The 20,449-nt window shown below is 42.0% G+C and overlaps 1 protein-coding gene across 1 annotated transcript; it reads left to right on the plus strand.

Annotated features, from left to right (window-relative positions):
- The first annotated feature begins 1,816 nt into the window (after window positions 1-1,816).
- On the plus strand, window positions 1,817-19,505 carry CHRNA6 (cholinergic receptor nicotinic alpha 6 subunit). Its single transcript, XM_059156284.1, has 6 exons — window positions 1,817-2,140; window positions 4,151-4,290; window positions 13,925-13,969; window positions 15,067-15,176; window positions 15,268-16,246; window positions 18,393-19,505. The coding sequence occupies exons 1-6, from the start codon at window positions 2,062-2,064 to the stop codon at window positions 18,522-18,524; spliced, it is 1,485 nt and encodes a 494-aa protein (XP_059012267.1). The 5' UTR covers window positions 1,817-2,061; the 3' UTR covers window positions 18,525-19,505.
- Window positions 19,506-20,449: the final 944 nt, after the last annotated feature.

Here is a 20,449-nt window from a genome sequence, read left to right on the forward strand (position 1 = left end):
ATTTTATTTATTTGAGAGAGAGAGAGAGTGCACATGAGTAGGGGGAGGGGGAGGGGAAGAGGGAGAAAGAAGTAGGTCACCTTCTCAGCAGGGTAGCCTGATGTGGGACTCGATCCCAGGACCCTGGATGAAGACCTGAGCCCAAGGCAGACATGTAACCCACTGAGCCACTCAGATGCCCCTACTCGGGCTTTCAGAATAGGAGCTTTTTCCTGGTCAGGACCTGAGCCTTAGTTTTATTTTTTATGCTCTTTAAAATGGGCACGTTTTTCAGCATGTCAGGCAAAATGAGAGAGCAGGTCTTGCTGCCTCAGGTGTACACCCACTCCAGTTGTGCGACTTGGCCTTCTCTGTATGTGAGTGTGATGTTGGACACCTGGCAGCTTATGGTGTCCTCTGCCTCAAAGGGCTTCCCATGCTACACCTCGTTGGCTTGGTCTCACACATCACCGTGTGACCCTCAGCCGCCCGCAGGACTCTAATCAGCACACTGATAGACATCCCAGCAGGAAGAGAGCTCTCACCAGCTCTGGCCTACTCTTCCTTTTGAGTGTGAGGTAAGATTGGTGGCTGCAAAGGTGTGAGGCAAGTGAATGGTGGTTTCACAGTCCTGGTAGTTTCTTTTTCAAAATTTTTAAGGACCCCATACTGTTTTCCACAGCAGCTGCACCGATTTCCTTTTCTTTTTCTTTTTTTTTTTTTTTTTTAAAAGATTTTTTAATTTATTAATTTGACAGAGAGAAATCACAAGTAGACAGAGAGGCAGCCAGAGAGAGAGAGAGGGAAGCAGGCTCCCCGATGAGCAGAAAGCCCGACGCGGGACTCGATCCCAGGACCCCCCTGAGATCATGACCTGAGCCGGAGGCAGCGGCCCAACCCACTGAGCCACCCAGGTGCCCCCCGATTTCCTTTTCTCCACAACCTCACCAACACTTTTTATCTCTGGTCTTTTTGGCAGTAACCATCCTAACAGGTGGGAGGTAAGATCTTACGATGGTTGATTTGCATTCCCTGCTGATCGGGGACTTGGAGATCCTTTTTGTATACCTGTTGGACATTCGTATGTTTTCTTTGGAAAAATGTCTATTTAAGTTGTTTCCCACTTTTTAATTGGGTTTGATACTGTGTTTTATGAGTTCCTTATGTATTTTGGATATTCACTCCTTCTCAGACAGGGGGTTGCAAATATTTTCTCCCGTTCTGCAGGTTGCTTTCCCATTTTGTTGTGGATTTGCCTCCTCTTTAACCAACACCAAAATCTGACCAGAAGGCCCAGTTCATCAGAAGCCCTATCGACACTACTAGAGGCAAGAAGAAACTTGTGACAAAGCCAGTGGATGGCAAGGATGCTTCAATAAGCATAGGGCTGTCCAGGTGGCATCCCATGTTCAGTACATCCCTCTGGTTCTCAGACACCTAATCTCTGGTCCTGGATGGTGATTGCTGAGCGCAGAAAGACAAGACACCAGAAGCCCTGGAGTCAGATGAAACCAGGTGAGTGCTGCTCGAAGCCGCACGTATTAACACAGGAAAGGAAACTTCTATTGTAGAAAGTTTTCTAATAACAAGGCTAAGCCTTGATTAACCAGGGAACTCAGTGAATCAGGACACACTGTCTGGGACCCAGCACCTGCTTTCCCTGGACTTGGGGCTCAGTCAAAGGGTGTTTCTGCCCCCCATCCCCAAGGATGACTGCCCAGACTGTGCAACGAAAAGCTCGAAGCCTGACAGTGTTTCCCGTCCTCCCTCGGTCCTGCCTGCCCGGCGTTCCCTCACTGCTGCTCTTCACTGTTCTTGCACTAAAAGGGATCTGGGGTGACAGGAAAGTGATGACTCATCTGACATCTGGTTGAATCCTTTTTATTTGCCCTTTTGTTGGCCTTAGGCTCTGATCCTGGGAACATCCGTGTTGCATTTGGGAATGTTTTTATTTCACAGAAGACACACGTGGATTGCAGTGGGACTCTGATGATTTAAAGGTCTGATGCGTGTGGCTGTCTGATAGCTCTCTGTTTTCCACAATCCTTTGACTAGAAAAAGAAATCAAAGTGTGTTTTAATCATGCTGACCAGCCAGGGACAGGCACCTCTTCCCTTTGGTTTGTGTCTCTGGTTCTGTGTCTTCATGCCTTGCTTGAAAGGTAGGTTTTATTTCTGCTTTATCTCATATTCTCTTTTCAGCTACATGCCTTTGCTCTTCTTTTCTAGCTGTGCTTGACAGAGCAGAGATGAGATATTTTATGAGCGAACATGTACAGGGGCTGCAGAGGAAGGACTACAGTTATAACTGCTAATTAATCTATTTCTTACTGGGTAGGTTTAACATGTAACGTGAGGTTTAGGGGCTGGGGTGGGGAGGACAATGAAGCATTGTAAAGCATACCTTATTTATTGTCCCACTAAAAATATGGTGATAATAATGATGCAGCTTTCTATCCATCTCTGCTATAGGTATATTTGACTGATTTATTTGTATTTGTATTTAATATATATTTTAAAAATGTGATTTGTTAGCTGATACTATGACTTAGTCCATGAACCCTTCCATTTCGAAGGTCATCATCATTTTTTGGGGAAGCATGTCATAGTACTGTGCTGGAAATGAGTCCTAAGAGTAAGATTATTCATTTTAAAAGTTAAGCCTTGGAAATAGCTGCTATTCTGCTAAAGAAAACCACATTTCCACGTGCTGGTGGCTGGAGCTTGCTTGCTCTTCAAGACTCATGAAGGCTTCTCTACAGGGTCTGGGGGGGTGGGTAATGGGGTAATGGAGTGAATTGTTTCTTGTCTGTTTCATGTAGAAAATTTCTACCATTATTGATTATGGTAGCAAGGGTGCTATTTTACATTTAAATTTGTTCTTTCTTGCTGAAAGCCCAGAGTTTCAGTGTTTCCCACTGCATTTGTCAAATGACTCTCTTTATTTAGTCATACAACAGCTATCCTTTTGTTCATTTTTGCGGAAGAAATTTTCAGTCCCTTTAATTTTCTTTCTTTCAAGGTGTAACTCCCTCTGGGAAATTTGTAGAACAGTATTTCAGATGTCAAACTTGGCTTCTATAAGGGAAAATATAGAGGGGTATTAATGAAATGGATTATTTCAAATGAAGGCAAGTAACCCAGTTTTAATGCATTCTTGGAAAAATACATACACATTAGACTACTTAAAATTTAGTGACTAAAATCCTATTATTTAAGAACTAATTTTGGATTCTTTAAAAAAAAATTTTTTTTAAAGATTTTATTTATTTGTCAGAGAGAGAGAGGAGCGAGAGTGAGCACAAGCAGACAGAGTGGCAGGCAGAGGCAGAGGAGAAGCAGACTCCCTGCCGAGCAGGGAGCCCAATGTGGGACTCCATCCCAGGACGCTGGGATCATGAACTGAGCCGAAGGCAGCTGCTCAACCAACTGAGCCACCCAGGCGTCCCTGAAATCTTTTCTTTTTTTAAAGATTTTATTTATTTATTTGACAGAAAACAAGCGGGGGGAATGGGAGAGAGAGAAGCAGGCTCCCCACTGAGCAGGGAGCCCAACGCGGGGCTCGATCCCAGCACTCTGGGATCACTACCTAAGCTGAAGGCAGACACTTAATGACTGAGCCACCCACGCATTCCTAATTTTGGATTCTTTAAAAACTATTTAAATAAGTTTGCCTCAGAGACCTTGCACTAGTTATTTCAGTTTGCTTGGTGGTTTCCCAGCTAAGCACCTCACTGACTGTAGAAACAGGTAGTTGGATCAGCATTTTGACAGGAAAGGGCAGGACTCTTCCTTAATAACCAGATCCGAGAGGTCATGAGCTATCCTCAGTGACATAAGCAAAAACTGGAGTTCATGTTACCCCTTTACACGTGTGCATTACACTTTTAAAGTGCTCTTGCCAATATTTTTTTTTTTTTTTGATATCACACCAGTTCTGGGCATTACTCTTTTCGTCTTCAGGGCCGAGGAGACCAACTGAGGCTCAGAGAGGCAGGGTACAATGGGCTCCAGGGGCCGTCTGTGTGGGTGGACAGAATGCAGGGGCGGGAGGGCTCCGTTGGCTTAGACATCCCACTGCCCGTGTCACCTGGTGATGGAAGCTGCCAGCACCCTTCATCTGTGAGCACCCTCTCTGCTTCTCTAACCCCTCTGTCTGCTTGGCCATGCAGGTTCTGCCGCCTGTGCCTCTGAAGAGAGACTCTTCCACAAACTGTTTTCTCATTATAACCAGTTCATCAGGCCTGTAGAAAACGTTTCTGATCCTGTCACGGTGCATTTTGAAGTGGCCATCACACAACTGGCCAATGTGGTAAGTGCCACCAATTCACCACTGGTTCCCGGAGGAACCCTGACTCTGCCAGGGGTGGAGGTGGGGCAGCCAAGCAATTCTCGACCTTGTCCCAGTTATTGCATGTGGTAAATATAGAAAATTTAAAAATATGAACAAACACACATTTGCATGAATGCTGGGTCTTCAAAGCCCTCCGGTTGGGAAGAAGACCCTTTCCCATTGAAGCCGTAATTACTCACATCAAGGCAGTGTCTTTCCAGAAGTGCTTTAAGAGGGAGTTGATGAAACAAAGAGGGGAAAGGGAGGTTGAAGGGAGAATACAGAGGGAGCTAACTTCACTGTGCATCTATTAGGCACCAGTCACTGTGTCTACATTTAGTTGCTTTCAGCTGCATTTTACAGCTGGAGGGAAGCTCAGGTAAGCAACCTTCTTAAGGTCATAGGACTATAACCTGGTGGAACTGGGGTCTTTTTTTTTTTTTTTTTAAAGATTTTATTTATTTATTTGACAGAGAGAAATCACAAGTAGATGGAGAGGCAGGCAGAGAGAGTGGAAGGGAAGCAGGCTCCCTGCTGAGCAGAGAGCCCGATGCGGAACTCGATCCCAAGACCCTGAGATCATGACCTGAGCTGAAGGCAGTGGCTTAACCCACTGAGCCACCCAGGTGCCCCTGGAACTGGGGTCTTAATCAAGCCCATCCCGACTCCAAAGCTCATGTTCTTTTCACTCCATAGAAAAAGAATGGCTCTAAGTCTTCTACATTATGCAAGAAAGGAAAGAATAAATCACCTTCTTTAATATAGAGTTCCATCGAGCCCTGGGGGAAAAAAAAAAAGAAACAGATGGGAATTTGGAGTTCTTACTTTAATTTATGGCTCCTGAGTTCAAGGGCAAGTAGGACTGCAGTTCTTTTTGAATAATCTTCATGTCCTCGTTGGCAGGAGAGGAGGTAGCGTGCCCTGATATTACAACATAGAGCAGGGTTCTAGCCCCAAGTCATGGGACAGGGCTGAGCTGGCTTGGACCAAATTCCAGGAATAGGCAGGCTCAGGATGTAGGGGGTGAGGATAAAGCGTCTCCAGAGAGATAGCAGTGCACTGCAAAGGGAGCCCCTTTCATCGGTCCCAGTCTATGGATAAGGACTTCGCCCCTTGGGAAACAGTGATGGTTCCCAAGGTTCTCAAGGTTCACTGGGGAAAGACTTTAATTACAGATGTGAGGTCAGGGCCCATGATATTTCTCTAGTCCATGCTTCCCGGTGTATGAGGCTGACCCTGGCCTGGTCCTCTGGCTTCTGGCCCAAGTTGGAAGTATGTATATACTGGTACGTATTGGTATTAAAAAAAAAGTCACATGTTTTGTTTTGCTTAGATGGACCCAGTCATGCCTTTAAAAAATATTTATTTGGTACCTATCCTGGTCCTCTCTACCCCCAAATAGTGTTGTACTGGTTACTGGCCTCCTACTGGGCTGGGAGCCATAATTTGCTGTGGAGGGATTGTTGTAAAGTAAGTTTCACCTAAAGTTAGTCTATTTCACTGCACAGCATCACTTCAAATTCCTGGTTGATATACTCTTTCAGGTCATTGTTCTGAGGATGGTGGGTGGGGACAGAAGAATACAGATTTTGACATTTGCATTTGGCTGCTCTCAGAGATTTAAAAAAATAGCACAGCCTTAATAAAACAAGTTTAGAAGGTTAACACCAGGTGGATTCATGGTGTTAGTGACTGTACCACTGTGTTCGGTTGTTCAGGTTAGGCACTGCACAACATCCAGGGGATGCCAATCACACAGACCATGATAATAGACATCTGTGACTTCCTTGAGGAGCTTTGTTAGAAGTCCTACTAACATCCTTGGCTTCCTATCTCATGGGCAACCTCTAGCTGTGAGGGAGACTTGGGAAATTTATTTTTTGAGTTGAATTTTATTTACTGAAATAATATTATAGATTCATATGCAGTTGTAAGAAATAATAGAAAGATCCCTTGTACACTTCACCCAGTTTTCCCAGGGGCAACCACTAATATGTCTTCCATTTCTAGAATTTTGTCATTTTGAGAAACTTATATAAAATGGAATAATATAGTATGTAATCTTGTGGGATCGGTTTTTGCACTCAGTATAATTTTCTGGATACTCATCCCAGTTGTTAATTATATCAATAGTTCATTTCTTCTTGGTACAGAGTAGTATTTCGTGGGTATATTTGCATTGCAATTCATTTTACTTTTCATTGGCTGAAGAACATTTGGGTTGATTCCAGTTTCATTCTATTACACAAGTGCTATGAACTTTCGGGTCTAGGTTTTTGTGTGAATGTAAATCTTTATTTCTCTGGGATAAACCCCCAGGTGTGCGATTACTGGGCCATATGGTAGTTGCATGTTTAGTTTTTTAAGAAACTGCCAAAATGCTGTCCAGAGTGGCTCTATCCTTTTACATTCCTACCAGCAATAATAAGTGATCCAGTTTATCCACAACTTCACCAGTATTTGGTGTTATCACTGTTTTTTTTTTTTAATTTTAGCCATTCTAATAAGTATATAATGATATTTCATTGTAGTTTTTTTTTTCATTGTAGTTTTAATATGCATTTTCCTAATGACTAATGATATAGAACAGTTTTCCATGTGCTTATTTGCCATCTGTATATCTTCTTTGGTGAAATGTTTGTTCATGGTTTTTGCCCATTTTCTAATTGGTTTTTTTTTTTTTTTTTTTTTAAACTCTTCAGTGTTGAGAGTTCTTGCTATATTCTAGGTACTAATGCTTTGCCAGATAAATGCTTTGCGTATACAGTTGACCTTTGAGTAATGCAGGGGTTAGAGACACCTGCCCCTACCATAGTCAGAATTCTTCAAATAATTTTTGACTTCTACAAAACCTAACTACTAATAGTCTAGTATTGGCCTAAAGCCTTACTGGTTACATAAACACTTATTTAACACATATTTTATATGTTACATGTGTTATAGTCTGTATTCTTACAATAAAGGAAGAAAAAATAAAATGTTATTAAATCATAAGAAAGAGAAAATACATTTATAGCACCATGTCCTAAAAATTCTACATATAAATGGACCTACACAGTTCAAACCTGTGTATTCAAGAGCCAGCTATATTTTACCCTAGTTTGTAGCTTCTTTTTTCATCTTTTTCATGTGGGCTTTCACTCAAACTTTTCCATTTTTATGAGGTCCAATTTATCAATTTTTCCTTTTATGTTTTTTTGCTTTTGGTGTTAAGCCTAAGTCTTTGTCTTATTGCAGGTCCCAGAGATTTTCTTTTTTTTTTTTCCTTAAAGTTTTATTTATGTTTCTCATTCAAGACTGTGATCCATTTTGAGTTTTTTAAAAAAAAAATTTTTGTATAAAATGTGAGGCTTGGTCTGTTTGGTGGGGGTGGGGTGGGTTCTCCAGTATCATCTGTTGAAAAGTCTATCCCTTTCCCCGTTGAGCTGACTGTGCATTTTTGTGAAAAATCAGTTGAGTGTATTTGTGTGGGTCTATTGCAGGGTCCTCTGTTCCATTCCATTGATCTATGTGACTAACCTTCCACCACTACCACCCAATCTTGATTACTGTAGCTGTACTGTCTTTTTTTTTTTTTAATTTTAAAAGATTTTATTTATTTATTAGAGAGAGAGTAGGAGCAGGGAAAGGGGCAGAGGGAGAGGGGAGTTAGACTCCCCACTGAGCAGGGAGGCTGATGGAGGGCTTGATCCCAGGACCATGAGATCATGACCTGAGCCGATGGTGGACATTAACCAGATAAGCCACTCAGGCGCTCAGCAAGTCTTAATATTGGCCAGAGTGATTCATGTCACCTTATTCTCCTTTGCCACAATCATATTAGTTATTCTGGGGTCTAAGTCTTAAAATAAGCTGCTTATATATACAAAAAACCCTGCTGGGATTTTGAAAGGAATCGCATTACATCTATAGATTAATTTAGGGAGAAGTGACATTTTTACTGTTGTTGAGTCTTCCAACCCATGAATGCAAGATAGTTCTCCATTCATTTGGCTCTTTCTTCATAGCATTTTGTAATTTTCAGCATACAGATCCCATTCATGCAGGATTATGTGTAGATGTAGGTATTTTGTATTATTTGAAGCAATTGAAAATAATGTGCTTTTAATTTTGGTTTCTTCATGTTCATTGTTAGTATGTGGAAATTGAATTGATTTTTGTATGTTGATCTTGTTATCCTGAGATCTTGCTGAACTCACTTCTTAGTTTCAGTATTTTTATAGATTCCATGGATTTTCCTATGTAGGCAACCATGTCATGTGCAAATAGAGATAATTTTATTTCTTTCTTTTCAATCTGTCCTCCCCCCACCCTTTTTCTTGCAGTATTACATTGACTAGAATTCCCAGTACTGTGTTGAATAAGAGTGGTGAGAGTGGACATCTTTGCCTTGTTCTCAATCTTAAGGAGAAGGTATTCAGTCCTTCACCGTTTAGTATAATGATAGCTGTAAGCATTTTTTAATAATATTTTATTCACTTATTTGACAGAGAGAGATCACAAGTAGGCAGAGAGGCAGGCAGAGAGAGAGGAGGCAGCAGGCTCCCCACTGAGCAGAGACCCCCCCCCCAATGTGGGGCTCGAATCCAGGACCCTGAGATCGTGACGTGAGCCGAAGACAGAGGCTTTAACCCACTGAGTCACCCAGGCGCCCCAGCTGTAAGCATTTTATAGAGCTTTTCATCAAGTTGAAGAAGTTCTCCTCTATTCCCAGTTTTCAGAGAGTTTTTATCATGAGTTGATGTTGAGCTTTTGTTAAATGCTTTTGTTTGCATCAATTGATATGACATATCAATTTTCTTCATTACCTTGTTGATATGGTAAATTATATTGATTGATTTTTGAATGTTGAACCATTCTTACATCTCATTAGTCATGATGTATAACTTTTTATATATTGTTGGATTCAGTTTTCTACTACTTTATTGATGGGTTCACAACAGATATTGATCTATAATTTTCTTTTTTTGTACTGTCTTTGGGTTTTGTGTCAGGATAATACTTCATAAAAAATATTTGGAATTGATCCATCTTCTTCTATGTTCTGGAAGAGATCATATGGAATTGATAATACTTCTTCTTTACATAGTTGCTGGAATTCTCAAGGGGAACTTACTACATCTAGAGACTTCTTTTCCAGGAGTTTTTAACTATAAATCCAATTTTTTAAAATGGCTATAGGCTATTCAGACTGTCAACTTCATCTTCTTTGAATTCAGGTAATTTGTGGCTCTTGAGGTTTTAATCCACTTCTTTTAAATTTTGGGGTGTATGATAAAGTTGTTTATAATATTGTCTATTCTTTTTAATGGTTACAGGATCTGTAGTGTCCCTATTTCATTTCTGATGTTGGTGAGTTGTGTCCTTGATTTTATTTATGCCAATCATGTTAGAGGTTCATCAATTTTGTTGTTTATTTTCCCAATAGAATCAGCTTTTATTTCACTGATTTTTCCTTATTGTTTTCCTTTTCAATTTTATTGATATCTACTCTGTTTAAAAAATTTATTATTTTTTATTTAAGTAATCTCTACATCCAATGTGGGGCTCAAACTCACAACTTGCAAGATCTCAAGAGTTGCATGCTCCAATGACTGAGCCAGCCAGGTGCCCCATAATTTCTATCCTTATCTTTATTTTTCCTTCCTTAAGCTTGCTTTGGGTTCATTTTGTGCTTTTCCCCCCTAATTCTTGAAGTACAAACTTGGATTATTCACTTGAGGGCTTTCTTTATTTATAATATAAGTATATAATGTTATAATTTTATTTTCAGCACTGTTTTAAAGCTATGTCCTTCATGTTCTGATATTTTATGTTTTCATTTTCATTCAGTTCTATGTATTTTTTAAAATCTTCTTTGAGGGACACCTGGATGGCTCAGTCAGTTAAGCATCTGACTCTTGATTTCGGTTCAAGTCATGATTTCAGGGTTGTAAGATCAAATGCTGCATAGGGCTCTGTGCTCAGTGCAGAGTCTGCTTTGGATTCTCTTTCTTCCTCTCCCCCTGCCCCTCCTCCTGCTCATGTGCAAGCATGTGTTCTCTCTCTCTTTTAAATAAGCAAATAAATAAAATCTTTTAAAAAATCTCCTTTGAGACATCCTCTTTGACCCATGGATTATTTAGAAGAGTATTGTTTAGTTCCTGTGGGTTTAGAGATTTTCTTGTTATCTTTTGTTATTGATTTCTAGTTGGATTCCATTATGGTAAAAAACACACTGTACATTTTCTTTTTTTTTTCACACTGTACATTTTCAATTCTTTTAAATTTTATGAGGTTTATTTTATGGCTCATGATAAAAATATGGTTTATTATCTTGGTTAATAGTCCATGCATACTTGAAAAATATGGGTATTCTGCTGTTTTGAGTAAGTGTTCTATATATGTCAGTCAGAGGCTGTTGATTGATTATGTTCTCCAGATCTCTGTTTTTGCTGATTTTCTGTCTAGTGGTTCTATTGGTTGCTGAGGGAGGTGGTGTTGAAGTCTCCAACTATAATGGGGGTTTGTTCCTTCTTTCAGCTTTATCAATTTTTGTTTCATGTCATTGAAGACTATTGTTTTGGTGTGTATACAGTTAGGATCATTATGTCTTCCTGGTGAATTGACCCTTCTAGCATTATATAATGTCCCTCTTTGTCTATAGTAATTGTTTTTTTCTGAAGTCTACTTTGTTGGATATTAATATAGCCATTCCTATAGAAGCCACCTGTTCTCAGGTGGGGTACGAGAAGTCCCTGTGGACCATACATTATTGTCCTTGAGTGATGGTGAGCCCTGAGGGGGCTCTTTGATGCAGTACAGCCAGGCTGCCCAACCAACAATTCCCTTCTCAGACTCTCTAAGTCTTTTGCTGCTCTACCCAGAAGTGTTTTTGCTGCCTTACAGAATGACTCTGGCCACAAAGTTTTCTGGGTGGATGATCTTTCAGTGTAAGAGCATATCTGCTGTCCCCCCAATAGAATTCAAGACAAAGCCCGTGTCTAGTGTTTTTATGGCTTCCCATATCTGAAATGACTAACTTAAAGGCCTTCAAACTGTAGTCCACCTGGCCTTTCTCATCTCATTCTCTGGTGCTCCAAAAGCTACTCAATTTGAAATTGTAACTCTAATCCTTTGAGGCAGGCTGGGTGTCAACTAATTTATTTTCCCAAGAAGGAGATACAGGGCAATGGTCCCAGGAATGTGGACTGGTGGGTCTCTGGCCTTCTCCAGCTGTGCTGACTGATGGCAGCGCCCATGACCATTGGTGTGGTTTGGAGTTGGGTGGAAAATAAGACTTGTCAGAACAAGTTCTGATCCATAAAGTTGGATGACACCCCTGACGATGTCCACACCACATGGTGCCTCACCAGCTTGTGGACGTGTTGGAGGGCAGAAGGGGATATTGTCAGGATGATATTGCCAACGGATGTGAATGATCTGAACACAGTGTACCAGTTCACAGTGTACACTAGTTCTATCAACACAGTATACTAGTGTACAGTGAAGACGCAGTCCTTGGAAGATACTTATGACATGTACCACTGAGACCTTTCTAGACTTCATAGTTAGTCCATTCCTGATTGGAAGCCAGTGGATTTATTGACATGGTTCTGCTAGAATCTATAGGGCACAACATGAACTTTTCTTAAGCAGAAGGCACCAGCTTTAGGCTTGGGTAATTATAAAGTCATGGACTGCTTGGCCAATGGATAAGTATAACCTTTTTTTGGTTTGGTTGGTTGGTTGGTTGGTTTTGTTTTTTGTTTTTTTGTTTTTGCTTTTCCTGGCTAGTAGGAAACCATAAATGTAACTCCTTTGTTGAACTTTTAAAACCCTGCGGCTTACCATGACTTAATACAAACCCATTTGAAGAAGGAAGCTTGGCAGGGGCAGTAGTGAACTAGAGAGCAGCTTAGTGAAAAACAGCAGATTGGGGGCCTGAGTCCTGGCCACAGCTCTGTCAAACACAGTTGAATTCATTTATTCTGAGGGTGTCCATGTATCTTGTAAAGCAAGGTTTGTAAGTTGTTTTTATTTTTTAAAAAGATTTTATTTATTTATTTGAGAGAGAGCTCAAACTATGTTGACTTTGAGAGAAAATGTGGCTTAAAACTGTCTTTCAAATCTGATTTAAGTCTCACCTCTTTTGTGAAACCTTTCTTTTTCTTTTCTTTTTTTTTTTTTTTTTAAGATTTTATTTATTTATTAAAGAGAGAGAAGGAGCAGGGGGAGAAGCATAAGGAGAGAGAGAAGCAGACTCCCTTCTGAGCAGGCAGCTGGACATGGGGCTCGATCCCAGTGCCAGGACCCCAGGATCATAACCTGAGCTAAGGCAGCTGTTTAACTGATGAGCCACCCAAGCGCTCCTTGTGAAGCCTTTCTGATCTCTGCAGCTTGTAAAGATTTATGATTCCATGAAGGGAGGAAGAGAAGGGCAGTGGGAGGGGAGGGGAATTACTGCAGATGGTGATAAGTATCAGAACCTGATTCATCGTTTTTACCATCTTCACCCCCAGTCCTTGAAAACCTACCAACCTCAGCTGTGCTCAGCACTCTCTAGGCTCTGAGTCCTGAGCCCAATTGCCCCTTGAAATGTCAGCCTCAGCTCACCATGGAGTTTTCCAGCTGGGACTACCCCTCCGCGGCAACACATCCCAATTCTTTTCCAAGCCATGCTGATTGCTTCAATCATTCATTGTTCATATATTTATTGAGTACCTACTATGTGCTCTATAAATGCTAGGACTGCAGCAGTAAACAGGATGGAAAAATTCCCTACCTTCATGTGTCTAAACGGTTAATTGGGGAGACAAAAACATCAATAACAGTTATAAATCCCATGAAGAAAAATAGAGAGGGATGGACACATACTTACACATGTGTGCACACATATCTGTTTTAGACAGCATGGTCAAAGAAGGCTTCTCTGAGGAGATAGTTTAAGCTGGTAACTAAATGGTCTGAAGAGAGTCATGGAGCTATCTGAAAGAAAACAGTTCAGGTCAATATCCCAAATATAATGTGTTCATAAGCAGCTAACAGCCTTCAGTGGGAAAACCACAGAAAACATATCCAGAACTTTCATCAACCTTACAACACAACAGCTTGGAAGCTATTGGGTGTTCCCAGTGGCCCACAGTGCATTCCCCAAGCTTACCAACTGGGGCACTTGGGTGGCTCAGTTGGTTAAGCTTCTGCTTTTAGCTCAAGTCATGATCTCGGGTTCCTGGGATTGGGATAGAACCTGGAGTCAACGTCCTTGCTCAGCAGAGGGTCTCCTCCCTCTCCCTCTGCCCCTTTCCCCTGTTCATGCTCTCTCTCACACTCTTTCAAATAAATAAATAAAATCTTAAAAAAAAAAAGTTTTCATAGAAGACGTGAGACTTAAATCAGATTTGAAAGACAGTTTTAAGCCACATTTTCTCTCAAAGTCAACAGGGTTAGGACCAGATGTGAAAATATATTTCTGGTTATATTTTACAAGTTGCTTTTTTAGTCCTTTTTTTTTTCTTCCTCCATTAGTATGAATAACTCAGATTTGGCTCTCCTTTGTTGTAATTCTTGTTCTACGATCCCCCTGTATTAGCAAGTACATTTAAGGCTAAAAAATACTGTTTCTTTTTCCCAGGATGAAGTCAACCAGATCATGGAAACCAATCTGTGGCTACGTCACGTATGTGTCCTTCCCTTAGACGTGTCTTACTTATGCACCAGCCTAACAATGTCTAATGGATAAACTCTGCTAGCATTCCCTCTTTCCATCTCCAACTTATAACAGAGCGTAAAATATTATCTGTCACCAAAGCCTAAAGTTCAGCTCTGGTCACAGCTGCTTGATGTAAACTTCACAGGTGCAGAAACATAGTGATAAAGTTCTCCGGGACATAGAGACTTCTCCCTTCTGGTTTCTGCCCTCAGGTATCCTATTTCTATCTGTAACTTGAGCCCCAGAGTCAGTTGCTTGCCCACTTTTGGTCCTGCTGCGCCAGACCTAGGAAGTCAGGAACTGAGTATGAGAGCACCAGCTGGTTTTATCAGTTATACCATCTCATGCTTCCCTCTTGTCTTAATCTTTTACACAGACTTTGTAATAAGTTCATCATTGTACACTTGAACTATCTTTTTAATATTAGAAATGAGTTGCTACTCCAGTGTGAATATAGTCTATGGAACATACAAGTTGAGTTTTTAAACTTGGCTAGCTAATTAATAATCAATAGTTAATTATCTAAGTTATATTTGTCAAAATCAGCTCAGCTATGTAGCCCTCTATTCCACACGGATTTACCCTCTCAACTTTTGATAGAAACCAATGTATTCTTGGGTGCCTGGATGGCTCAGTTGGTTAAATGTCTGCCTTTGGCTCAGGTCATAATCCCAGGGTCCTGTGATGAAATTCGCATGGTTCCATGTTCAGTGGCGAGTCTGCTTCTTTCTCTGCCCCTCCCCCTGCTTGTTCTCTTCCTCTCAATCTGTCTCTCACCCCCCCCCAAAAAAAAGAAAAAAAAAAGAAAGAAAAAGGAAAAAAGAAAAACCAACGTACTCTTTATTTATTTTTTAAAATAGGTTCCATGGTCTGTGTGGGGCTTGACCTCATGACCTTGAGATCAAGAGTTGCATGCTTTACTGACTGAGCCAGCTAAGTGCCCTCCAATGTACCCTTTAAATTAGAACATACTTTTTCCAAAATCCCTGCTAAACCAATATAGAATTAACACTGGAAGAAGGTTACTAAGAATTTTTTATTCAATTGACTTCTACTACCTTTAGATCTGGAATGATTATAAATTGCGCTGGAACCCAATGGAATATGATGGCATTGAGACTCTACGTGTTCCTGCGGATAAGATCTGGAAGCCAGACATTGTTCTCTACAACAAGTATGGGCTTCTGACAGAAGTAGTCTCTTTCCGAAGTTGCCTTTGGTACAGCAAAGGGAGTGTTACTAATGGTGTCTGGTTTACTTTGCAGTGCTGTTGGTGATTTTCAAGTTGAAGGCAAGACAAAAGCTCTCCTTAAATATGATGGCATGATAACCTGGACCCCACCAGCTATTTTCAAGAGTTCCTGTCCTATGGATATCACTTTTTTCCCTTTTGATCATCAAAATTGTTCTCTGAAATTTGGTTCCTGGACATATGACAAAGCGGAAATTGATCTTCTAATCATTGGATCTAAAGTGGATATGAATGATTTTTGGGAAAACAGTGAATGGGAAATTATTGATGCTTCTGGTTACCAGCATGACATAAAATACAACTGTTGTGAGGAGATATACACAGATATAACCTATTCTTTTTACATTAGAAGATTGCCAATGTTTTATACCATTAATTTGATCATCCCCTGTCTCTTTATTTCATTTCTAACTGTGCTGGTCTTTTACCTTCCTTCTGATTGTGGTGAGAAGGTGACACTTTGTATTTCAGTTCTGCTTTCTCTGACTGTGTTCTTGCTCGTAATCACGGAAACCATCCCGTCCACGTCTCTCGTGATCCCACTGGTGGGTGAATACCTGCTGTTCACCATGATCTTTGTCACCCTGTCCATTGCGGTGACCGTGTTCGTGTTGAACATACATTTTCGCACCCCAACAACACACACCATGCCCAAGTGGGTGAAGATGGTTTTCCTCCAGCTGTTACCCCAGATCCTGATGATGAGGAGACCTCTGGACAAGAATAGGGAGATGAGTTCTGATAAAAACTCCAAAGGCATTTCCAGTAGGTCCACCAAAGTCAACTTTGACCATCGCAGAGAGACCAAACTTCCTACGGCATGTTGCCGCTGTCCGAAGTCAAGAGAGCTTGCCACCAGCAAGAGAAGATTAAGCCATCACCCTTTAGAATGGATGGCTGAGAGTTCAGAGCCCTCACCTGATGTCGAAGATGTAATTAATAGTGTTCAGTTCATAGCAGAAAACATGAAGAACCAAAATGAAACAAAGGAGGTAGGTACATAGCCCCTCTAGTCTGTCCACCTGCAGCAGGCTTAGAGGCATTTTATAGATCAGCAATATGTGAGTTCTCTTTCCAAGAGGGTAAGGAGAATTACTCTAAGACCAAATGGTTATTATACAGTTATGGGTGAAGTAAACCACAGCTTCATGGCAAACCTCCACCTCCACAATGGTAACTCCAGTGAAATCTGGTTAAAGTAAACATTCAGGACAAACTTGGTTAATGAAAGTTTTTCTTTTTCTTTCTTTTTTTTTTATTTTAAGATTTTATTTATGTATTTGAGAGACAGCATGAGAGCAGGGAGGGTAGGGAGAAGCAGGCTCCCCAACAAGCAGGGAGCCTGAAGTGGGCCTCGATCCCAGGACTCCAGGATCATGACCTGAGCCGAAGGCAGTTGCTAAAACCACCTCCAGGTGCCCAATGAAAGTGCTTCTTAAAAATAGTGGCAGAGGGCACCTGGGTGGCTCAGTTAGTTAAGCAACTGCCTTCGGCTTAGGTCATGATCCCGGAATGCCAGGATCGAGTCCCGCATCGGGCTCCCCGTTCCACGAGGATCTGCTTCTCCCTCTGACCTTCTCCCTGACAGTCTCTCTCTCACTCTCTCTCAAATAAATAAATAAAATCTTTAAAAAACAAAAACAAAAACAACAGTGGCGGGGGGAAGGGTGAATGGGGAGACCTGCTCGCAAATCAGCCTGTAGTCTGAGCGTGCTGGAAGAGGGGAGTGAGTCCTCTGCAATTCCAGCCCCACTGATTCCTACTGTAGAGTGATTTAGGTGCAGACTGAATGAGCCTCAGGGTTATTTTTAGCAGCAACCTATTCTGTTTTTGTTGCCCAAAATCTACCTATAGCAGCAAGGACCTCCCCCATCCTCCAAAGAGAGAGCTCAAGAAAATCATGCCAGTTTCCCACATCATCAGGATGACCAGCTGAGGGCATCTGAAAACCTGTGCCAGGTGTCTGGGTTTGACCTCATACTGCAGCCGCCGGCATCTGTATCTCCTAGTTAAAGGACGGCTGGAGACCTGAAGTCTGTCCATCCTGTTGGTGCAGAGGAGGGTACCGTGACTGCGGGTCACAAAGCAGGGGGTGGGGAATGCATCCTGGGACAGGTGAGCCCAGAACTGTGCTCTCATGGTGACACCTTCATAACATGGAGGGAAGAGTTATTGATTTAAACATCACCAGGTAGGGATGTCAAGACACAACCCGAGACCTAGGTCTCAAGCGTAAGCTGGAGGCGTAATACATGGAGGTCAGAAACTGGAATGTTACAGAATGTTTTCCCTCTCTCGGTGCCCACAGTTCTTGGTCGTGCCGCTTTGAAGAAGGAGGAGGTAGACCAGACAGAGTGGTGGGCAGCAAAGCAAGGTTTATTGAGGGATAGAAAAGTGATAGCATAAAAGCTCCCATGGAGTGAGGGGATGCCAGAGGGTTACCCTGGGAGTTTCTAATCTAGGGTTTGTATGGGCTTGTTGGCGGGCTGTTTTATCTGATAAGCCCTCCCTGCGCCTGTCACCCAATCAGGCTTCTGTCATAGGGGAAAAGATGGAGGGCTCCTTCCAGGGTGATGTAAAGTCCTTTTAGTAGTGGTTTCCTCTTAGGGCGCTGGGGGGTTGGGGAGAGGCTCGGGCCGGGGCTGTTCCCTGCCTGCCTTCAACTATCCTTCATCAGAAAGACATGAGAAATGCAATGAACTCTCCACAGCAGCATTTCTTGCGGGCTGGAGGGCTGCCTATGCCTGAGAAGGGGGCCCTCCATCCTTCCTCATGTCCTGCACTCCCTGCCTCCAACCTGGTTCCCAGACTTGCCAACAACTCAGAATATTCAGTGCCAATGGCAAAGGTTGAGCTATCTCGGGAGTGCTTTTTTTGCAGGAAAAGTCTTTTGTGCCCCGTGCGTCCTGCTAACTCTGTTACCATCCGCATGAGGCGTGGAAGGGTTTGCATACCCACGCTCTTTGGACAAAAGTTCTGTGAACTCTCTAGGCAACATGGCTTAACCAGGATAAAACTAATATTTGCTTTAAAAATTGCCAGGGAAGTTTTCTTTGAAAAAGAAGCAGTTTATGAGTGCATTTCCCAAGGTTTCCGTATATATTTTTTAATCGTTTCAACTTTTTGTTTGCCTTTCAGGTAGAAGACGACTGGAAATACGTAGCCATGGTGGTGGACAGGGTCTTTCTTTGGGTATTTATAATTGTCTGTGTGTTTGGAACCGCGGGGCTCTTTCTGCAGCCGCTGCTGGGGAACACGGGAAAGTCTTAAGGATGTATTTTCCTTTTAGCTTTTGAAACTTACAGATGCTGTATTTGTTCCATGCTCCCGACCATCAGGAAAGGGACGTAAAGGTTTCTGTCCAAGTCCTCCATTTACTGAAGCTGATGGCTAGATGGAGAAAGAGGACTTTATTGCAAATCAGGAGGCTGAATGCCCTCTTTTGTAGCACAGGGGAGTGCCTAAAGATGTTTTATAATCCTGGAGCCCAGAGTTGGCAACATCCACAGGCTTCTCTTTTCTGGATACGTCTGACTTCCAGGAGCATGAATGACCCTGAAATCAACCATGTAATCAACATCAAACCACAGTAGAACAGAGTACTCTTGTACCTCCAGTTTCCACTGCTTATCATCGGACATGGAGCTCCAGCTTGTGCCTTGTGAGCTCCTGTAGTGCTGGGGAACTATTACACGCTTGCTTCCTTAGGCATGCCTCTGGGATGTACTTAGACATGTCAACATTATTTGATATATTAATAGGCAAAAAGTAAGAGATCATCAGGGTCTAACCCAGCAGGCTGCATTAATTAGCCTTCATCTGGCAAGAAACTTAAGTGGTAACCCAGCACTGTGCTAGGCATGGCAAAGCCTGCCATTCCCAAGTGCTTGCAGCTTTTTCAGAAAAGTCATAAACACAGAGATCTCTAGGACCAGGCAGTGCATGGGGAATGTGCCTAGAGCAGCCAGAGTGGGACAGCATGACGTGTTGTGGCTGTGAAGGACCGTCTACTGGGGGTTAAAGATGTGGCTGTTCTTGTCCGCTGTTTCTGTCTGTTAGTTGTAGCTAAGGCTCCAAATAAAGTTATCTCTTCTGTAAGAAATTGTGTTCTGGTACCTTTTGGAGCAATACCATCTCTGAGAGGGACACTTTGGGATTTCTGTTTCATTCCACTCTAATTTATCTTCATGTTTGTTGTATAAATATTATTGTAATAAAAAATGTATTTCAAAGCAGAAAAAAATAAATCGACTTAACAAAGAAACTAATTTTGTTCTTGCGTTTCCCCATCTCATCCTTGTCTGTGCACGCACATGATTTTACACTTCACTTTTACCTTTCAATTTTGTATTTTGCTGTTTTCTCAAAACATGTCCGCAGTATTTCTCCGTGATGTTATAGAGGCTTGAATGGGGGGGGGGGTGTCCCTGCTGGTCAGGGATGGTGGTGCCGGTGGTGAGAGAATTCACGGGAGGCAGAACAAAGGAGATTGAAGTTTATGGACTACACTGCAAGGGAGCAGCGGGCAGGACAGCGAGGGACAGATGGTCTGCCATGAAGTGGTGGGGAGGGGTACAGGTACAGGGCGGAATGAGGGAGGTATGGGAATGAATGGAATTTTCCCTTTTTTGGTAACCGTGCCTGGGTCTAAGAAGCCCATTGGTCAACTAGGGCCTATGGCTGTTTGGGGACATGCTGTTTCCAGAGCCTGCTTACGCTCAGCCCCAAGTTCACAGTGGGCCCTTGTTCCTTGCTCAAGTTTCCATTGCTCAAGCCCGCTGCTTTCCAGCAGCCTCTACACTGATGTGTACTTTTTATGATTGCATATTCCCCATTGTGTTGCTACACCAGAACTGTTACCTCATGCTCTTCCTTCCTTGTCTAGCTCATCTGGGGGCCTCAGGCATTCTGCGGCACACCAGGCAGAGACTGTGAACTTGAATTGCTCTGTTTTAAAGTATTCTGACTGCCTCTCCTATTTGCGATCATATCTAGATTTTATCTGTCTTACAATGGTTTGGTTTACTTGATACTTTTTAAAAACTAGTAAGCTGAATTGATATTTAATATCATTATTTACAAAGTTTTGTTTATTTTTAAAAGGATTTTATGTATTTATTTGAAAGAGAGAGAGAGAGAGAATCAGCAAGGAAGGGGCAGAGGGACAAAAAGACTCACCACTGAGCACAGAGCTC

The sequence above is a fragment of the Mustela lutreola genome, chromosome 18 (assembly GCF_030435805.1).
Source record: "Mustela lutreola isolate mMusLut2 chromosome 18, mMusLut2.pri, whole genome shotgun sequence".
In the NCBI taxonomy this organism is placed as follows: Eukaryota; Metazoa; Chordata; class Mammalia; order Carnivora; family Mustelidae; genus Mustela; species Mustela lutreola.

What these genes read in the sequence shown, in the direction of transcription:
- CHRNA6 (XM_059156284.1), top strand. Translation starts at nt 2,062, where the DNA reads ATGCTGACCAGCCAGGGACAGGCACCTCTTCCCTTTGGTTTGTGTCTC. An exon ending in CTTCATGCCTTGCTTGAAAG is followed by an intron (nt 2,141 to 4,150) that starts GTAGGTTTTATT and finishes TTGGCCATGCAG; the next exon opens with GTTCTGCCGCCTGTGCCTCT. An exon ending in GACATTGTTCTCTACAACAA is followed by an intron (nt 15,177 to 15,267) that starts GTATGGGCTTCT and finishes TTTACTTTGCAG; the next exon opens with TGCTGTTGGTGATTTTCAAG.